This window comes from Phyllobates terribilis, unplaced genomic scaffold (assembly GCF_046119375.1).
Source record: "Phyllobates terribilis strain yellow unplaced genomic scaffold, ASM4611937v1 Scaffold_5__5_contigs__length_657084704, whole genome shotgun sequence".
NCBI classification, from domain to species: domain Eukaryota; kingdom Metazoa; phylum Chordata; class Amphibia; order Anura; family Dendrobatidae; genus Phyllobates; species Phyllobates terribilis.
Genome location: NW_027362765.1, coordinates 318,715,674 through 318,738,228, shown reverse-complemented (window position 1 = coordinate 318,738,228; position 22,555 = coordinate 318,715,674). Strand labels below are relative to the sequence as shown.

At 44.9% G+C, this 22,555-nt stretch overlaps 1 protein-coding gene across 6 annotated transcripts in view; it reads left to right on the top strand.

Annotated features, from left to right (window-relative positions):
- The window catches only part of LOC141273112 (uncharacterized), a 68,093-nt gene that overhangs the window by 28,495 nt on the left and 17,043 nt on the right, over nucleotides 1–22,555 (top strand). For all 6 annotated transcript variants that reach the window (XM_073684512.1, XM_073684511.1, XM_073684513.1 and 3 more), the window contains one exon: nucleotides 5,659–5,776. In XM_073684512.1, the coding sequence (XP_073540613.1) occupies nucleotides 5,659–5,776 (118 nt within the window). The remainder of the gene's footprint in view (nucleotides 1–5,658; nucleotides 5,777–22,555) is intronic.

The following is a 22,555-nucleotide window of genomic DNA, read 5'->3' as shown; positions in this document are numbered from 1 at the left end:
GAGAGGCTTAACCACGGACGAGAAATTACGAATGAACTTCCGGTAATAGTTAGCAAACCCCAGGAAACGTTGTAGTGCCTTAAGATTCTCCGGCCGATCCCACTCAAGAACTGCCCGCACTTTCCCAGGGTCCATACGAAAACCGGACGCAGAAACCAGGAAGCCTAAAAACTGGAGTTCCTGTACGGCGAACACACACTTTTCCCACTTGGCATACAGTTTATTATCCCGCAAGATCTGTAACACCTGTCTAACATGCTCCTGATGAGACACCAGATCCGGCGAGTAAATTAAGATATCATCCAGATATATGACAACAAACTGTCCCACCAGGTGGCGAAAAATATCATTAACAAAGTGTTGAAACACCGCCGGGGCATTAGTCAGACCGAATGGCATGACAAGGTTCTCATAATGCCCCTCCGGAGTGTTAAAAGCCGTCTTCCACTCATCCCCCTCCTTCATCCTAATCAAATTGTACGCCCCCCTGAGATCCAACTTAGAGAACCATTTGGCGCCCACGATCTGATTAAAGAGATCGGGAATAAGTGGGAGCGGATACGGATCTCGGACCGTAATCCGATTAAGTTCACGGAAATCCAGGCAAGGGCGTAGGCCTCCATCTTTCTTCTTAACAAAGAAGAACCCCGCGGCCACCGGTGAAGATGAAGGTCTAATATGCCCCTTAGCCAGACTTTCAGAAATATAATCCTTCATGGCCTGCCTCTCAGGACCAGAAAGGTTATACAACCTAGCTTTAGGTAACTTGGCCTCAGGGAGCAGTTTTACAGAACAGTCATACTCGCGATGAGGAGGTAGTTCCTGACACCCATTCTCCGAGAATACATCCTCAAAGTCTGCCAGAAAAGGAGGTAAGACCCAAGGAGTAACCGCACCGATGACCGTGTTCATGCAGTTTTTATTACAGAATTTACTCCATTGGCTTATCTCTCTGGTTTGCCAATTAATAACAGGGTTATGCTTAGCTAACCAAGGAAGGCCCAACACTATAGGAGTGGGAAGACCCTCCAACACGTAGCAAGACAACAGTTCTTTATGTATTGCCCCCACTTGAAGTTTTACGCCATGCACAGCTTGCAAAAAACTTCCCTGACCGAGAGGCCTGGCATCGATCGAGAATATGGGGATGGGTTTAGCCAACTCACTCAATCGCATACCTTGAACCCGGGCAAACCGAGCATCAACCAGATTAGCCCCGGCCCCACTATCCAGAAGAACAGATATCCTCTCAGTTCTCGTACCCACCACCACCTCCGCCGGTACGAGAAACTGAGACGAACCTAGGGACGAAATACCTACTCCCAGATTGCCGTCCACCACACAACCTGGGATCAACAGTTTTTTCGACGACTCTTTACTCAGCAAGGGGCGGGATGGACACCCCCCAATAAAATGTCCCTTTTTCCCGCAGAGGAAACACCTTCCTGTCTTATGGCGCACCACCGGTCCCCTTCCCCGAAATGATGTCCCTCCTAATTGCATAGGCTCCTCCGGACTGACCAGGGGAACCACCATATGAGGGGACCTTGTAAGAGGTGGAGACATTACAGGGGGTAGAGTTATCCCGCACCTCTCCCGAAGCCGTCTGTCAACGCGAATAGCAAGGGCCATAGCGGCTTCCAGTGACGCGGGAGAGTCATACTGTGCCAACACATCCTGTAATTTGTCGGATAAACCATGACAAAACTGGCTCCTAAGAGCCGGGTCATTCCACTGGGTGTCCGTGGCCCACCTACGGAACTCCGAACAGAATTCCTCCGCCGGACGATCTCCCTGCTGAATCCTACGTAACTTAGACTCAGCAAGGGAGATCCGATCTGGGTCATCATATACGAGTCCCAAAGCAGCGAAAAACCTATCCACTGACTGGAGAACTGGGGAGCTAGGGGGAAGAGAGAACGCCCAAGATTGTGGGTCCCCTTGTAGGAGCGAGATGACAATTCCCACCCTTTGTTCTTCACTGCCCGATGACCGAGGCCGCAGCCGAAAGTACAATTTGCATGCCTCCCGGAAAACAAAAAACTTGTCCCGCCCCCCAGTGAACCTGTCAGGGAGAGCTACTTTAGGTTCTGGTCCGGCTTGCTCCAGAGGATGCAAAACCTTGGACCTAACGTCCGCCAACCCCATGGACAAACTCTGCAACTGCTGAGCTAGACCGGCTACTGGATCCATGGTAGCTGGAGAAAAACTAAGTTGGTCGGTGAAAATGTCACACTGTCACAGAATACTGGAGGTAGGGGGCCTAAGCTGACCCTAAGCTGGGGCCCTGACTAATCCCTCATCCTGGAGGTACTGTTAAAGGTACAGAGGTCCAGGCCGCCAGCGTAACCCCTACCTCCTGAGGATCCCTGCACCACAGTAATCTAGTCCTGAGAAGGACCCCGATCACAACAATTGGGAACCAGCGATAATATGCCCACACACAGTATTTAGACGAACGAGACAGTACAAGGGAAAAACCAAAACCACCTTGCATACAACTTCAACAAAACTACAACAGAGGGAACACCAACGGGAAAGGAGATAAATGATAAAGCGAGGAAAGGGAAATAACACTTTCAAATACACTTATCTCAGCAACTCCAAACACCACGATCCGCTCTGTAAGTCTGAATGAAAAGCTTTCACCGACACCTCACAAACAGACCTGCAGGAATATAAAGGAGTCTCACTAACGAAGCATTGATTGCAGCTGGGCGAGGCTGGACCTCAGCTAGCCCAGAGAGAGAGAGAATTAACTCCTTCACTGCCGAGAAAACACAAAGCACCAACAAGTCAGCTGCGAGAAGTCAGGCTGTGTACTCGTGACGATCTTCGTGGCAACACACCCGTGACAAATACGCAACAACAAAAAAAACGTGTGAACACAGAATTCTGGTTTCTCATAGACTTTGCTGGTACTGCAAAACACAGCTAAAAACAGTGGCATACCACCAATGGCGGCAGGCCACGCCACTGCTATGGGGCCCGTGAGCCGGGAGGGCCCCGAAGCAGCAGGGGGAGGGAGGTTGCGGCGGAGGAGCAGGTGCACACACAAGCCTCTGCTGCAGCTACCACGTGTGCCCGCTGCTAAAGGGACATGAATATTCCCTCTTCTCCACTCCCATGGGCATGGAGAAGAGGGAATATTCATTCTCTTTAGTAGCGGGCACGGAGGAGCGCTGAGCCATGGCTCATGGTGACAGTGCCCGCTACTAAAGAAATTGTATTCACTCTTCTCCACACCCATAGTCCTGGCATGGAGAGGAGTGAATATGCCAGCAGCAGCAGCTCACCTCGGTATCTGAGAGCCCACGCCGCTCAGATGCCGACATGAGCTGCCTGGCAGACAGGACACAGCAGTGCTGGAACAGAAGTGAGGAAGTAAGGTGAGTATAAGTGTTTGTGTGTGTGATGGGGCCACACATACCAGGATTGAGGGATGAGGGGGGGGCACGCGTACCAGGATTGGGGGATGAGGGGGGCACCACGCGTACCAGGATGGGGCATGATGGATGAGGGGGGGCACCACGCGTACCAGGATGGGGCATGATGGATGAGGGGGGGGGCACCACGCGTACCAGGATGGGGCATGATGGATGAGGGGGGGGCCACGCGTACCAGGATGGAGAAATTTACCAGTAGCTGCTACATTTCCCACCTTAGGCTTATACTCGAGTCAATACATTTTCCCATTTTTTTTGTGGTAAAATTAGGGGTCTCGGCTTATTTAACATATACAGTATTTTAAAATCAGTGAGTACGTGGTGCTCATAATACTGCAGGACTGTGGGGTGCATTATACTATATGGGGGCTGCATCTTACCCTATGGGGTGTGTAATATACTGTATGGAGGACTATGGGGAGTGCATTATATTCTATGGAGGACCATGGAAAGTTCATTATACTATATGGAGGATTATAGAGGGGCTCATTATACTATATGGAAGGCTATGTGGGGCCATTATAATATTTTGAGGGCTATGTGGAGGGCCATTATACTGTATGAAAGCAATTATACGGTGTGAAGGTTTGTGTGGGATCCATCATACTGTTTTGAGGGCTGTGTGGGGGCCATTATACTGTTTGGAGGGCTAGTGCGGGCCATTATACTGTATGTAGGCCCATTATACTGTATGGCTGTATGGAGGGCTCTGTGGGGGGTCACAGTTGGGAGATCATACTGTCTTGGGGTCACCATATTTTGTTAATTTTTTTTTTGGGGGGGGGAGCCCAATTAGAGCTTCTGCTATGTGGCCCCATGATTTCTATATACGCCCCTAGCTGAAAATTTGCATAAAAATCTCCAGCAAAACACTCTGAAAAACCCAACAGGTGTGAACATAGCCTTAAAGTTGCAAGAAATATTTTAGTTTTGATGAGGAGAATTGCGCAAATCACCTGGACAGCATATCCCTATACCGCATAGCGCTATTCTACAAAGTACTCTGATTGCAATATGTTTGAAGAAGGTCTTGTTGACTGAAATGTCACTAATTTAATTTGTTGGATTGCGATACTCATTAAAACTAAAACAAAGCATGCAACCCTAAGGCCATGTGCCCACATAGCGTTTTTACAGTCGCAAAAACGCTTGTAAAACAGTCTGCCATGCAAAGGAATGTGAATTCGGATGTGCTGTGCAGATGATGCGCTAATTTGCGCGCCGAATTCGCATTGCGTTGCAAAACGCAGCATGACCATTTCTACCGCGATTACGCTGCAAATTCGCGGCCATTGAGAAACATTGAAACGCAGCAAACCCGCAGGTATATGTGGATTTGCTGCGTTTCAAGCAAATTCAATGGCCGCGAATTTGCGACGTAATCATGGTGCGTGTGGTACCCGGGATGAGGAGACTACAACTCCTCTTCATCCCGGCTACCACGCGGTGAAAGAAAGAAATAAAAAAGTTAAAAATAAAAAAAATCTGTATACTCACCTCTCCGGTCTGCTCCCGGCGGCGTGTCTCTCCTCTGCGTCCCGCGGTGTACTTGCAGGACCTGCGGTAACATCATTTAGTCAGCTGACTGTCACGCGACCGCTGACGTCAGCGGTCAGGTGATGGTCATGTGACCATTAGCAGACTAAATGACGTCACCGCAGGTCCTGCCAGTACACCGCAGGACGCTGAAGAGAGAGGATCGTCGCCGGGAGGAGACCGGAGAAGTGAGTATACAAGTTTTTTTATTTTTAACTTTTTAATTCTTTTTTTTTTTTTTTTTTTTTTTAACTATAGATACAGCATTTAAAGCCTCTAAGTTGGTCACACAATATAAATCCATGTCGGTTGCATGGATTTATATTGTGTGACCAACTTGTCAAGCACTTTTCCAAGTGATGCTCAAAATCGCTTGGAAAAGTGCTTGAAAAAACGCATATAAAAGCGCTGAAAAAACGCATGTAAATCTGCATGCGTTTTTTTCTGCCAGAGAGAGGCAAAAACGCTCTGCATCAAATCTGCTACGTGGGCACATAGCCTAAAAGTGCCCAGCCCTGATAACATTATTGTGTAGAAACTTCTGAAACCAGTCTTTACAGATTTGTGGTTTATTCAATTTTTTTTTCTGTATAAATGCTGTAGATGTGTTTTCTAAATCACTTATTTACTGAGCTGCTCAGAATTATAAACCAGTCTTTTATCCTGGATATTCTAGTCTGAAATTCTGAGGTTTGGGAGAGTGGAAAGGAGACTGGAAGTCACCGAGGACAACCTTTCAACGGGTCATAAACTTCTTTGCAAAAAGGAAAAACCATTATCGCATATTAGAACAGGTCAGTCTTATTCCATTGTTACAGTTGGTTTAATGTTGCTTTTCTCGTGTCTGTATTAGCAGTTTCAGTCCAGAAATTATTGTTACCATGATCAGAATCATGGCAATCATATTACGCTGTATATATGTAAAACCAAAAACCTGAGCCAGACGATAAGCTGGTATACATGCATCGTGTAAGAGCTCGTTCACACTGGCCATTTCACAGACAAAACTCAAGAAAAAATTGAAATGAGCATATACCCTACAATAAGTATGGAGTAATGGTACATGTAAATAACATAGGGTACTTAGTTAACGCTATTTTGATCTAGAATAGCATAAAAGCCATCCCACCGCGACAAGGTGTACCGATAGGGACAGTCATAACCTGTCTAGTATTAAAACCTTACCATTAGTGTTGAGCATTCCGATACTGAAATATCGGGTATCGACCGATATTCGCGGTATCGGAGTTCTGATACTGAGTTCCGATACTTGTACAATATCGAATACCGGAATCGGAAGTTCACATAATGCCTGCGCTCTGCAGTGTCTCTGAAGGATGACAAGCTGGATGGCAGCGCTCAGCTGCGATCCAGCCTGTCATCAGAATGCCATCCCAGTGTGAGAGAATTCTCCTGCTCAAGCGCTGACATTACATTATCTCCCTTACATTACAATTAAATGGAATAGCAGGAATTAATATTTTTTAAGACGTTAATGCCACGGCCATGGTGGTTGTGGCATTACAGTGGTTGCCCAAATCGATGGGAACAGTGCTCACAGTGAAACATGAAAAGCCGGCAATTCATCAGCGGCATACACCGGTACCCGACAATTTAGAACAGAAATATAGAGCATCACACATAGATTAGATAGATAGAAACATGTCAGTCACATATAGAAGAAGTACAGTGATAGTGTTGGTTACTGTACTTGTCATTTAGTGTTAAAATAAAGTATTTATTAAAAAAAAAATTGGCGTGGGGTTCCCCGTAATTTTAGTCTCTAGCGGAGGTTAAGCAGACAGCTGGGGCAGATGTTTGAAGCCTGGGAAGGGGGTAATACGCACGGAGCTTCCCAGGCTACTAATATCAGCTCCCAGCTGAATACCTAGCCTTTACTAGCTATTAAAATGGGGGACCCCCCAAAAAAATGACTTGGGGTCCCCCCTATTTTAATAGCTAGCAAAGGGTAGGCAGACAGCTGGGGGCTGATATTAATAGCCCAGGAAGGGTGCCATGAATATTGGCCCCCTCCCAGGCTAGAAACACCAGCCGTCAGCCGCCCCAGAAATGGCACTCACCGCATGCGCAGGAGAATTCTCCCACGCTGTCAGTGACGTGCATGAGGTGAGCTGAGTTCATTGGACATGACCTCGACTCATCTGGATGCCGTCACAGCCAGACACTGAGGAGCGCAAGCATGCCTGCGCTTCTCAGTGTCTGCGGGATGACAGGCTGGATGGCAGCGTTCTGCTGCGATCCAGCCTGTCATGTGAATGTAGCAGAGCTGGAGCTGTCCTGGGAACCATCGAAAGGTAAGGATGATGTTGCTTTATTATTTTTCTTTTATTGCAGGAGATCGTTGGCTTCAGCTGGAATGGGCGTGACGGTAAGAATGGTTTAATTTAGAACAATAAAGAATTGTGTGTTTATTTCAATTAAAGGACTTTATTCTGGGTGTTTGTGTTTTTTTTAACTTTGACTATGGGGTTAGTAATGGGGGTGTCTTATAGATGCTCCATTTCTGGGATGGCTGACGGCTGGTGTTTCTAGCCTGGGAGGGGGCCAATATTCATGGCACCCATCCTGGGCTATTAATATCAGCCCCCAGCTGTCTGCCTAGCCTTTGCTAGCTATTAAAATAGGGGGGACCCCACGTCATTTTTTTTTGGGGGTCCCCCATTTTAATAGTTAGTAAAGGCTAGGTATTCAGCTTGGGGCTGATATTAGTAGCCTGGGAAGCTCCATGGGTATTACCCCCTTCCCAGGCTTCAAACATCTGCCCCAGCCGTCTGCTTAACCTCCGCTAGAGCCTAAAATTACGGGGAACCCCACGCCAATTTTTTTTTTTAATAAATCCTTTATTTTAACACTAAATGACAAGTACAGTAACCAACACTATCACTGTACTTCTTATATATGTGACTGACATGTTTCTATCTATCTAATCTATGTGTGATGCTCTATTCTTTCTGTTATAAATTGTCGGGTACAGATGCTGAATTGCCGGCCGGCTTTTTTAAAGAGACAGTGCATGAAAACATTATTATTTTTTTAAATAAATCCTTTACACTAAATGACAAGTACAGTAAGCAACACTGTCCCTGTACTTCTTATATATGTGGCTGACCTGTTTCTATCTATCTAATCTATGTGTGATGCTCTATTCTTTCTGTTATAAATTGTCGGGTACCGGTGTATGCCGCTGCTGAATTGCCGGCTTTTCATGTTTCCCATCAATTTGGGCAACCACCTCCCCCAATACATTCTACATTATTGTTAGTTTTCCTTCATGTAGAATTAACCTACAAGGAAAGAAAGGGTTTATTTTAATTCCGATATTTGTGTCCCATGGACTTGCATTGGTTTCCGGTATCGGAATCGGCGATAGCCGATACTTTTTGGGTATCGGCCCGATCCAATCCGATCCGATATTTCCTGATATCGGAAGGTATCGCTCAATACTACTTACCATGTGTCATACGACCTCAATGGTAAGGGCAGAGCAGGAAAGGGCCCTAACTGAGACACATATCCATGGGAAACTATACAGATGGAATACTTAGCTCAGAAAGGGTGGCCACGCTCCCTGTTTGTGCAAAGTGCAAGAGATTACAGAAAAAACAAAAACCTGAGCCACACTATAAGCTGGTATACATGCAAAGTGTAAGAGCACATTCACACTGTGCAAAATGAGCAAATACCCAATAAATGTGAATACTTCTGCAATGGAGTGACACAGCGCAAAACAGAAAAAAATGGCAGAATCAGGGGCACTCAGGGATTTATTTACGCCTAGGATTTAGTCAACTTTCTCTTAAATGTTATATTCAACCTGAATCTGTGTTTTACCAATAGACATGTGTCAGTAGATTACTGATTGTAGACCTGTAGCTCTGCTGATTTTCTTTTATTTTGTATGGCCCTTGCCATTGTGTTGCAAATTTCTTATAATGCTGATTGGTGCTATAAAGGTTTAAGTCCCATGCACTTTAATAACGGTGGTGGTGAATCAAAACAGTTAAAGTTTTCCACTACTTCTACATTGATGCCTCATCTGTAGGATGGAGCATCAATGTCTGATCAGCCGGGGTCCCACACTCAGCTCCCCCGCTGATCAGCTGTTATAGGCGGCCGCCGGTCGGAAGTGCTTACTTGCGGTACTTGGCTGTCTAGCTGTAAGTGGCTGCCGCAGGATACTGCACATCCGCCTCCCATTGAATTGACTAGGAGGCAGATGGGCAGTACCCCGCAGTGGCCACTACAGCTAGACAGCCAAGTACCGCAAGTCAGTACTTCCAGCCGGTAGCCCACTGCCGACATTGATAAAAGCTGATCGGCGGGGGTGATGGGGCATCAGTGTAAAAGTAGGGGACAACTTCTTTAACCCCTCAGTGACGTTATCAGTAATAGTACGTCCCTGTGCCCTGGGCCTATTAGACCAGGTATGTACTATTACGCACAATCTTTAATGCGGTCCCGTGATCGAAGTTGCATTGATCGCATTAAATTTACGGCGCCCTCTTACCTTAGGGTAAATGGTGTCAATTATGAACAGCCAATCACAGCATTTCTGAGTATTTCTGGCAATCAGATTGCCTGAAACACTGATGAGCAGCCTAGGATCGGTGCTCTAAGAACACCGATCCTAGGCTGGTGCCTGGCAACGCCAACCCTGGCCCCAGCACACTCTGATTGGTGCGATCAACAAGGACATCGATCGCACCAATCAGAGCGCGTGACCGCGTTGTGACTGGGAGCTGACCGCTGTGACCAGGGGCTCACCATTCTATGACCCGGGACAGAATAAGGAAAAAAAAACAGGATAAGATATAACTGTTAATAGATACTTTAAAAGACCAACTAATGGTCACATAATGGACAAAAAGCATAAAAATGTTCGCGCAAAAGAGGGTATTGATCAAGAGTATGTTAAGATCATGTCATTCAGGCTGGCCCTAGGTAGCCATAAAAAAAAACTGGGACCCTGCCTAGCAGCTGACGTTTATCACCCTAGCGAGACGATTTGGTGTCCCTGCGCCACGTTGGCTGTCCCTTACTTGCCCTATTACGCCCTTGCTCCAAACATACATTAACATAGAAATATTTTCTTTATCCTATCCAGTGGTACCGCCCAGATCAAAAATAAATTGTCTATATGCATATAATTAATACTGCATATACTCTGGTCTCTGTCAAAAGATATACATGAAGAGATAATCAATTATCTCAAAAAAGAGAAAGACACACTCCAGAATACTATAAGAGAAAAAATTAACTTATCTGAAGTAGGTAGCAGATTGCTTGCAGATAAAGGCTGGATAATTCAATTCAGACAGAGTCCTATAGGTTGTACCAGTGCATAGGAAAAGGTCCCAAAAATACAGGCATAGATGATGCCAGCAGCTATCCCAACGCTTTTCACCCTCTCCTCATTCAGGGTTCATCAGGGGACAGATTAGGAGATACACCATAGTAGGAGCATCGGCAATAGCAATGTATTCGCCATGAACCATCAGAGTGAATGCGTGAATTCACCATTGTAGCAGATACCCCCATTCATAAAGCCGCAATAGAGCGCCAAAACCCACCCACCAATTAGAGCCAGGAGTCTAAGGGTCATATCCGGGAGGAGCCATCATGCTCCTATACCCAATAAGGCATTTGACGTATTGCCGCCGCCGCGTCCTGGTGGAACGCAGCTGCGCTCCAATGACGCAACTTCCGGTCACACGTGCCAGTGACGCGGCTTCCGGACACGCCCCAAACTACCGTGAACCAATGTGCTGCTCGGTATTGCCGCTGCATTCCAGTGACGCGACTTCCGGCGACACGTGCCAATAACGCGGCTTCCTTTCACACCCCCAACTGGCGTGGACCAATGTGCTGCTCAATACCACAGATGGAACGCAAATACGCTCCAGCGACATCACTATTGTTGGGGGGGGTGTGAGAAATTCCGCCCAAACTGACGTTATATCATCTACAAGATTCCACTCACACCCTTAGTCAGTAGTGGAGCGCAGATGTGCGCATAGTCCGGTGGCAGGTCCTGGAGGGTGGAAACATAAAGTGATACACCAATATAAAATTAGGCAGCAAATTTATTTGGGACAATGAATACGGACTAGATTAGGTGAGGGGAAGGGGGGAGAAGCAGGTAGACACAAAAAAAGTCCCATATATATCTAGTTAACAATTATGTAATGTCCAAATAAAGACACATCTGATATGATATCACAGACGGTTCATATAAAAGTTGTTTTCGAAAGGTCAAGAATGACCTATATCAAGGCTTACAAAGGATTCATGTCGTATGGATAACTACCGATTAGGCTCAATGAAGCTAGAAAAGTTAAGTTGTTTGTTTAGACCCAAGGGGGTCAATGATTCCATCCAAAATATCCATCTACACTCACGCTGTAGGATTTTCCTATCCCAGTCTCCCTGGCGAGTGGAGACGGGGACAGTTTCAATTGTTCGAAAAGAGAGGGACTTAAGATCACCGTGATGGACTTCATTGATGTGTTTAGCAAGGGGAGTATCCCTACTATTTCTAATATCCCCAATGTGTTCCCCAGTTCGGACTCGTAGTTGTCTCTTAGTTTTGCCAATGTAGTTCTTGGGGCTTGTACAGGTGCACATGTAGATAACTCCAACGGTCTTACAGTTGGCAAATGACATATTCTTATAAGTCCTCTTAGTGGTAGCACTGGAAAAAGTATCAGAAGGTGCGACATATTGGCAATAGCTACAGTGTCTGCATCTAAAAGTCCCTAGGGCTCCCCTCTCAAGCCACGTCCCCTCCCAAACAGGTGGAGTATAGTGGCTGTGCACTAGGTGATCTTTTATTGATTTCCCTCGTCTGTAGGTGACCGATGGATATGGAGAGATCCACGCAGCAATATCTGGGTCAGTTTTTAGAATACACCAGTATCTCCTAAGAATTCCAATGACCTTCGCCTGCTGGTTATCAAAAATCCTTATAAGTCTCGTAACTTGACTATTATCTTTTTGCTTTGGTATTAGGAGTGTGGATCTTTCTTGTCCCAAGGTATTATTGTATGTTTGATTGATCAGATATGTGGGATACCCCCAGTCTTTCGCTGCGGTAGGTTTCCTATATATTGATGTCTTCAGGAAGCCTTTTTTGTCAATACTAATCATAACATCCAAAAAGCTATACTGTCGCCCCCTATTTCATATATAAATTTAAAACCAAGATTATTGACTTTAAGATGGTCAATAAATGTCAAAAAAGAAGTAGAATCACCGGACCAGAGGATGAGGATGTCGTCTATGTACCGTCCCCAAAATTGGATGTGGGGAACACCGACGACATCCCCGTCCCCGAACACTATCCTGTCCTCCCACCAGCCCAGGGGCAAGTTAGCATATGTGGGGGCACAAGGGCTCCCCATCGCTGTGCCCCTGAGCTGATGGTAAAACTTCCCGTTGAAGAGGAAATAGTTGTGTTGTAGAATATAGTCAAGCAGTTGTAAAATGAATTTATTATGGGGGATAAGATGTACTCCCCTCGAGCTCAGGAAAAATTCAACTGCTGCCAAGCCCGCCTCATGGTGTATACTGGCGTACAATGCCTCGACATCTATAGATATCAGCATAGTGCCAGGATCCCACCTGTGACCGCCCTGCATCGAATAGCTGCTGACGATTTGTGCTGGACGGTCACACTGCTGATCGCTGCTGTGCTGTGCCTTGTGGTGTCACAGAAGCCTCTGTAACACCATAATTCCTTTTCCTTCCTGCTGCTGCTCGCTGCTGTTGCCTACTCCTGCTGCTGCTCCTGCAAGAAGAGAGAAGACTTCGGTAAGAACATCTCTGAACTCTCCTCATCCATCCCAATCCCCCTCTCCCTCATCCTTTTACCCCCTTCCCTCCTCTTTTACCCCCGTCCCCACCAACCCTTTCTGCCACTGAGCACTGATTAGTACTTGATCGCTCGTTTTTTGGCAGGTTTTTTTTTTGGTGCGTCCTGCAGCGGCCGAGCGCTGATCGGTAACACAAATCACTGATCAACATTTGTGCATTGCTGGTTTCCAGGACTTTTTTTGTGCCCGTCCATTTTTTCTCTCCCCCCCCCCCATCCCTACTTTGCACCACCTCCGTGTGTGCATCCAGCAGCCTCCGCCCAGCGTTGATCGGTGATGCAAATCACCGATCAGCACTCGTGCTTGCTGTTTTACCCTTTTTTTTCCATGGACATTTACCCCCTTCCCCACCCCCCTTTCTGCCTCCGAGCGCTGATCAGTACTTGATCGCTCGATTTTTGGCAGTGTTTTTTTGTGCGTCCTGCAGAGTCCGAGCCCTGATCAGTGACTACATCACTGATCAACGTCCGTGCTCGCTGTTTTCCAGGACTTTTTTTTGTCCCTGTCAATTCCCCCCCCCTTCCCTAGTTTGCACCACTTCCATGCGTGTATCCAGCAGCCGCCGAGCATTGTTCTCTGATCCTCACTGATTCGCTGTTTGCACCACCTCCGGTTGTTCCTTTTTTTTTTTTAAATCTTTTTCTTTCAGAAAAAAAAAAATAGTTTACACCAAGCACACTGACACAAACACTGAATAAAGTACTGACACACACACACCACATACATAACAAAAAATGTCCCGCTTGTCCCAAACCCGCAATTCAGTGGAGGAGACATATGCTTTCCTTGCCTCCGACACTGACAGTGAGGGAGAGGATCCCACCTTTCTTTATTTTTCTGACTGCTCGTCCTCGTCGTCCTCCTCCTCTTACTCCTCAGGTGCTGCTGAACCGCCGCGCAGACGCCCCAGGAGAGAAGATGAACCAGCGCCCCCCATTACTGACCCCGTATGGACCTCGCCCCCGAAAATTATGAGCCACTGATTCCTGATTTTGTAGCGAAATCAGGGATCAAGTTTGACACCACCGGCCTCACAGAAATTGAATTTTTCAAAGTCTTTTTCGCTGAGGATTTTGTAAACCTCATGGTGGGCCAAACTAATTTGTACGCTCAACAATTTTTGGCAGAAAACCGCTCATCATTTTCTAACTGGTCTCCTGTAGACGCAGTAGAAATGATGAAGTTTTGGGGCCTGGTCCTTCATATGGGGATCCTGAAGAAGCCAGAAAGAAGTTTGGCAATACTGGATTGTTGATGTTTTGTATAACACTCCAGTGTTCTGAATGGTCATGACCCGGACAAGTTTTGAGGCCATCCACAAGTTCTTGCACTACAGCGATAATGCACGGTGTCCTGCACAAGATGGCTGGTCATCTAGCACTTCAACAACACGTTTTCTGTAGTGTACGTGCCCCAAAGGGACATCTGTGTGGATGAATCCCTAATTCATTTTAAAAGGAGGCTTGGATTCCGGCAGTACCTGCCCAATAAGAGGGCCAGGTACTGAATGTATAAACTGTGTTAAAGTACCTCAGGGTACACTCACAAGTTTAGAGTTTATGAAGGGAAGGACTCCCGGATTGAACCCCCTGAATGCCCCCCTGTCCTGGGAGTGAGTGGGAAAATTGTGTGGGATTTGGTGCCACTCCTGGATCGATGTTATCTCCTCTACGTGGATAACTTTTATTCCAGTATCCCACTCTTCAAGTCCCTCTCTGCGCGAGGTACCACAGTCTGCGGTACTGACCGCAAAAATCAGAGAGGCCTCCCGAAGACACTAATTGGGCAGATGCTCAGAGGGGTGACAGCAGAGCCAATGTAGCGACCACCTTTTGCTGGTCAAGGACAAGAGGGATGTCCTCTTGACCACCATACATGGTGATGGCAGCACCCCCAGCACTGTACGAGGTTCCTCTACACAGGTCGTCAAAGCAGACTGTGTAATGGGGTACAACAAGTAGATGGGGAGAGCTGATCTCTCTGATCAAGACCTACAGCCGTACAGTGCTTTGAGAAAGGCCAAGGTGTGGTACAAGAAGCTGGCCGTGCACATCATACAGATGGCAATGCACAATGCTTTACTTCTATCACAATGTGCAGGACAGACTTCTACGTCGCACCTTCAGTTCCAGGAGGTAGTGATCCAGGCCCTGATATTTGTCAGTGGTGACGAAGTGGGCCCCAGTACTTCCGGAACTGAAGGACCTCAAATCGTGCAAGGCCAACATTTCCCCGTGGAGGTCCCTCATACAGGAAAAAAAGGTAAGTCACAAAAGAGCAGCCACTGTATATGCTCAAGATCAGTCACATCTGCATTCAATGTTGTTGGGCCTTGATGCAGAGAAGGTCTTTGACACTGTGTCCTGGCCATTCCTGCATGCCACACTTTCACAGCGTTGTTTTGGGACTACTTTCCGTAACCTCACATATATTCAGCAGGAGGCGGTGACCCAGATAAGTGAATGGCCTTAAAGGGGTTTTCCCACAAACAAAAGTTAATTTTAATCAATATATCTTGGAAAAATAATAAGTTCCACAATAGGATGTGTTTAAATAAAATTTCTCTTTGCTGAGATAATCTTATAAATGTCTGTGTGCTGTGTAATGGTTGTCTGACCGTGCAGGAACATGGCCTGATCATACCACAGCATCTGGGCCGGGGAGAAAGAAAGAGTATATAGACAGGACAGCATGGGATTACAGCAGATTCTTTCTTTGAAGTAAAACATTGTTTAAAAACGGGCAAGTAAATATTTTATCTCACAAAAAGAATCTGCTGCGATCCCATGCTGTAATGTCCGTATACTCTCTTTTGCTTCCTCCCTGCCCAGGAGCTGTGCTATGATCAGACCATATTCCTGCATGGTGAGACACGGCCATTACACAGTACACAGCTGGGGCACATTTATAAGATTATCTCAGCACAGGAACATTTTATTTAAACAAATCTAATTGTGGAAATCGTTATAGTTCCCAGATCTATTGATTAAAATGAACTACTGTTCATGGGAAAACCCCTTTAATACTCCATACTTCAACATGTTTAGAGGAACCTACCATTGTTGCCCACTATCTCCCCTTTTATTAAATTTAACACTCTACCCATTACTCTACCATCTTCAACACACCAAGTTTTCAAGGTCTTAAAATTGGTGAGGCAAAATTTAGGATTGCAGCTTTTGCAGATGACCTCATGCTAATGATTTCAAACCCCAAACATTCCTTAATGAATCTGCTAGATGATCTTCAGAGGGAGGCATCCTTAACTGGATACACTTTAAATATGGACAAGTCAGAGGCTCTCTTCCTAATAGGTCCCAGTAAACCAGTTTAGTCAACAAATATAGCAATAGCTTGGAAAACAAACTCTCTTACTTCGGTGTCATAATCACTAGATCTCCCCTACAGTTATATTCAGCTAATATTAATCCCTACATTCAGTCACTAGAATCCACCCTAAGGATATGGCGCCATTATACACTTCCTTATTTAGGTAGAGCAAATTTATTTAAAGTGAACCTGTCATCAGGATTTTGCTTAGTAAACTACAGGCAGTGTCAGGTTGGCGCCGTTACACTGATTAAAATAATACCTGGGTTGATGAAATCCGTCCTGTGGTTGTTGTTTAATCTGTATTTTGGTGTTTGGAGATAATGATATTCTCGTGCTCTGGGGCTGGCCTGTGGGCGGGTCTTTATTTGGTGCTCTGTTCTCATATTCATCCTTATGGGCTTAAATGACAGGTCACTGAACCTTCAGTGACCTGCCTCTTGCTTTAAACACTGCGCCTGCGCAGGTCATATTGTTGCCTTTTAACCAGGGCTGTAGAGTCGGTAAGCCAAACCTCCGACTCCTCAGTTTCTATGACACCGACTCCACGACTCCGACTCCCTCATACATGGCTCATGTTTAAGTGATAAATTTACTGTAGCACAGATTCATCTCAGCTAAAAGTCTAGACCCTTAGATCAGGAATAGGACAGACATTTATAGGACATTTCATAACTATCCCAAATTCTTATGAAAAAAAATATTCCCTACAAACTGCATTGAACTACCTTACCCAATTTATTATATTTTTTAGGAGTTGGAGTCGGTCCATTTTATTCCGACTCCACCAAAATGGACTCCAACTCCACAACTCCGACGACACAGCCCTGCTTTTAACCCTTTCCCCCGAAGCTTGCTTTCTCCTTCCTGACCAGACCAATTTTTTTAATTTTGACCAGTGTCCCTTTATGAGGTAATACCTTTGGAACACTTCAACGGATCCCGTTGATTCTGAGATTTTTTTTTCGTGACATTTCTTCATGATAGTGGTAATTTATTTGATATGACTTACGTTTTGTTTGTGAAAAAATCGGAAATTTGGCAAAAATTGTGAAAGTTTTGCAATTTTCAAACTTTACATTTTTATGCCCTTAAATCAGAGAGTCATGTCAAACAAAACAGTTAATAAATAACATTTCCCACATGTCTACTTTACATCAGCACAATTTAGGAAACATCATTTTTATATGTTAATAAGTTATATGGGTTAAAAGTTGACCAGTGATTTCTCATTTTTACAACAAAATTTACAAAACCATTTAAAGTGACTTTGAGGGGTCTATATGACAGAAAATACCCAAAAGTGACACCATTCTAAAATCTGCACCCATCAATGTGCTCAAAACCACATTCAAGAAGTTTATTAACCCTTCAGGTGCTTCACAGGAATTTTTGGAATGTGGAAAATAAATGGGTAACAGGAGAAAATGGACCCCAAAATTTGTTGTACAATTTCTCCTGAGCACACAGATACCCAATATGTGGGGGAAAACCACTGTTTGGGCGCACGGCAGGGCTCGGAAGGGAACGAGCGTCATTTGACTTTCTGAATGTAAAATTTGCTGGCATAATTGGCGGACGCCATGTCGCGTTTGGAGAGCCACTGATGTGCCTAAACAATGGAATCCCCCCACATGTGACTCAATTCTGGAAACTAGACACCTCAGGGAACTTGTGTAGATGTGTACTGAGCACCTTGAACCCCCAGGTGCTTCACAGAAGTTTATAATGTTGAGCCATGAAAATAAAAAAATCACATTTTTCCCACATAAATGTTTTTTAGCACCATATTTTGCATTTTCACAAGCGTAACAAGAAAAATTGCACCCTGCAATTTGTTGTGCAATTTCTCCTGAGTACGCTGATGTCCAATACGTGGGGGAAACCTACTGTTTGGGCGCATAGCAGGGCTTGGAATTGAAGGAGCACCATTTGACTTTTTGAATACAAAATTAGCTGGAATAATTAGTGGACGCCATGTCGCGTTTGGAGAGGCCCTGATGTGCCTAAACAGTGGTAACCCGCCCCCCAAATGACACCATTTTGGAAACAACACCCCTCAGGGAACTAATCTAGATGTGTGGTGAGCACCTTGAAACCCTTATGTGCTTCACAGAAGTTTATAACGTTGAGCCGTGAAAATAAAAAAAATTACATTTGTCCCCCCTAAAAAAAAAATTTCCCCAAATTTTGAATTTTCACAAGGGTAACAGGAGAAAATGGACCCCAAAATTTGTTATGCAATTTCTCCTGAGTACGCAGATACCCCATATGTGGTCAGAAACTACTTTTGAGGCATAGTGCAAAGCTCAGAAGGGAAAAAGTGCCATATTGGAGTTCATATTTTGTTGGACTGGTTAGAGGGTGCCATGTCAGATTGGAAGAGTCCCTGAGGTGCCAAATCAGCCGAGCCCCCCATAAGTGACCCCATTTTACAAACTACAGCTCTCAATTAATTAATCTAGGTGATCATATTGAAACCCCAGGTGTGTCACAGCATTGTATACCATTGCGAAGGAAAAAGAATTAAATGTTTACCACCAAAATTTTGTTTTAGCCCCAGATTTTACATTTTCACACTAGGAAATGGGTAAAAATGGCACCAAAATTTGTCCCACAATTTCTGCTGAATGTAGACATACCCCATATGTAGCTGTACAGTACTGCTTAGCCATACGGCGAGACTCGGGAGGGACAAAGCGCTTTTTGTCTCCTGGAGCGCAGATTTTCCTAGAATAGTTCACGGACTCAATATAGTGCTTAAAGAGCAGAAGCCCCCTCAAGTTACCCCATTTTGGAAATTACACCTTTTTGTCAATTTATCTACAGGTGTAGTGACAATTTTGACTCCTTGGGTGTTTTCCAGAAACGTAGTGATCAGTCACTTGTAGTGACCAATACGTTATGCCCAGCTCGTGCTTCTGGAGGCATGCACCTGTAAATTAGACGGGCTCTCATCGCTACAGGAATGCCAAACGTGTGGATGCCAACTGCTGTTTAGGCGCACTATGGAGCTCAGAAGGGAGGGGGGCATTTGGATTTGGGAGTGCAGAATTCACTGGATTTGGGGGGGGGGCAAGGAACCATTTCGTTTTTCCAGAGCCTTTGTGCTACCAAGAACGTGGAAGCCCCCTATATTTCCTTTAACAGATGACAGACCTGAGTGGGGACTTGCTTTTTTTGGTGAATGCAGTTGAAGCTTTTATTAGCAACATTTTACATAACATTTGGGGTCACATTTACCCTGCTCTCTACGCTGAGCACTTATATCGGGGTTTCCATCTAAATCTCCGAGTGACGTGATTCAGATGAATCCCCTGAGGGATCCACTATAATGAGGCAGCAGACTTACTCTGGACTCCGTCTGGCCTCTGTTCAGCGTTGTCCTCCTTTTAAGAAGTGCTCAAAACTGGTCGACGGCACTTTTATGTATGCCTAATAAAAAGACGGACACCGCCAGATCATAGGCCAGACAGCGTCCACAGTGCCACATCTGCCTCATAGGGAATCTTCCGCCGGGGTTTCCGTCTGAATCACGTATTTCAAAGATTTACACGGAAACTTCAGTATAAGTGTTTTGCGCAGGATAAATGTGAGCTGAGCCTTACTGCAATCTTTGGGAGGCTGAATGAACAAATCAACAGAAGAATTTGTTTTATTTTTTACGCTGTTCCTCGTGCAGTGTCAGTGATTAGGATACTTTATTCTTTGCCCCCACTTCAAATAAATGATCGATACAAATAATTGATTTGTTTTACTTCTTTTGGCTTTAGGCATACGGGTAGGGATTGGAGTAGGTAAAGCTATTTGGGAGATAGAACCATTTTTAAAGCAAACCTGTCATCAGGATTGTGCTAAGTAAACTGCATGCAGTGTCAGGTTGGCAGTTGCCAGTATCTTGCACAGCACCAGCCCGAGCCTGAATGAGAAGATTCCGATAGATGCTACTACACACGAGCAGCAATTGCTGGAGCCAATTTTTATTATTAGCACAAAAAAATGGCCGCAAGTGATATATGCTACTGCACATGCGCGGGTGCCATTTTGCTGGAGTTAAAAAAAAATTTTTGGAACCCCTTCCCGACATGCACCATGTATATACGGCGCTGCGGTACTCAATATAAATCTGGTATCGCTGTAATCACACCGACCCGAAAAATAAAGTCGTCTAATCACTTATACCACACGAGGAACCGCATAAAAAAATAAATAAAACCAATTCTTCACCTGCTGCTGATTTGTTCATTCTGCCTCCCAAAGATCGGGGTTTTTGTGTAAATCTGTGAAATACGTGATTCACACGGAACCCTCGGCGGAAGATTCCCTGTAATGAGGCAGATGGAGGCACCGTGGATGCCGTCTGGCCTGTGATCCCACAATGTACGTCTTTTTATTGGGCGTGCATAAAAGTGCCGTCGGCCACAGCTTTGAGCACTTCTGAAAAAAAGGACACCACTAAACGGGTCAGACTGAGTCCAGAGTAATTCTGCTGCCTCATTATAGTGAATGGAACTCTCGGGATAAGGTTAGGGTTAGGGGTGTGTTAGAATTTGGTTAGGGTTGTGTTAGTGTTAGGATTAGGGTCAGTGTTGGGTTTAGGATTAGGGTTATGGTTAGGATTGTGGTTGTGTTAGGGTTGGGATTTTTTCAAAAGTAAAGAAAAAAAATGTCGTTATGGCAACTAGTGTTGAGCGCAAGTGCTGTCTACTTGAGTTTGCATCGGATGCTCGGGTATGCACGGAGTATCACGGGTGCTAGAGTGAATGTTCGAATCCCTGTCCCGCATGTTTCTTGGCTGTTATACAGCCAAAAAAACACACGGGGATCGCCTGCCATACGCGAGCAATCCCCTCATGTTTTTTTTGGGTGTCTAACAACAGTGAAACATGCAGGACGGGGCCTTGAGCATGTCACTCGAGCACATGCGATACTCGGAGCATACTCAAGTACCCGATGCAAACTCAAGTAATGAGCACTTGCACTGAAGACTAATGACAACATAATCAATATGATGACCTAATGTTATCAAATTCTGTGTCGTACCTCTGGGTTCAAAATGTTCACTATAGCCCTTGATAAAATCCTTGAGGGGTGTAGTTTACAATATGGGGTGACTTGTGGGGGGTTTCCACTGTTTAGGCACATCAGGGGCTCTCCCCTCATATGGAGTATCGGCGTACTCAGGAGAAATTGCACAACAAATGGTATGGTGCAATTTCTCCTGTTACCCTTATGAAAATGCAAAATTGGGGGCTGAAAAACATTTTTGTGGGAAAAATGTGAACATTTTACGGGTCAATGTTATAAATGTTTTGTGAAGTACCTGGGGGTTCAGGGTGCTCACATCTAGATAAGTTCCCTGAGGGGTCTAGTTTCCAAAATGGTGTCACTTATGTGGGTTTTCCACACAACAGGGGCTCTCCAAACACGACATGGCGTCCACTAATTATTCAAGCAAATTTTACATTGAAAAAGTCAAATGGCGCTCCTTCCCTTCCAAACCCTGCCGTGCGCCCAAACAGTGGTTTTCTCCCACATATGGGGTATCTGTGTGCTCAGGAGAAATTGCACAACATATTTTGGGGTCCATTTTTACCCTTGCAAAAAATAAAAAAAAATTGTGTCTAAAATAAAAATTTTGTGAAAAAAAATTAAATGTTCATTGTTTTCTTCCACATTCCAAAAATTCCTGTGAAGCACCTGAAGGGTTAATAAAGTTCTTGAATGAGGTTTTGAGCACCTTGAGGGGTGCAGTTTTTAGAATGGTGTCACTTTTGAGTATTTTCTGTCATAAAGACCCCTCAAAGTGACTTCAAATATGATGTGGTCCCTAAAAAAATGGTTTTGTAATTTTATGAAAAAAACAAGAAATCCCTGGTCAACTTTAAACCCTTCCTAGCAAAAAAAAAAATTGGGTTCCAAGATTGTGCTGATGTAAAGTAGACATGTGGGAAATGTTATTTATTAACTATTTTGTGTGACATATCTCTCTGATTTAAGGGCATAAAAATTCAAATTGTGAAATTTTCGCCAAATTTCCATTATTTTTCACAAATAAACGCAAGTGATATGAAAGAAATTTTACCACAATCATGAAGTACAAAATGTCACGAAAAAACAATCTCAGAATCAGGGGAATCCATTGAAGCGTTCCAGAGTAATTACCTCATAAAGTGACAGTGGTCAGAATTGTAAAAATTGGACTGGCCATTAATGTGCGAGTAACCTCCAGGGTAAAGAGGTTAATATCAACATCGAGTGCATGGCAGATGACCAGACAATTGTTGTCATTACACCCTAACTATTCCACCCACCTCCCCCTAATTCAAAACCCTAACTTCCGACATAGAC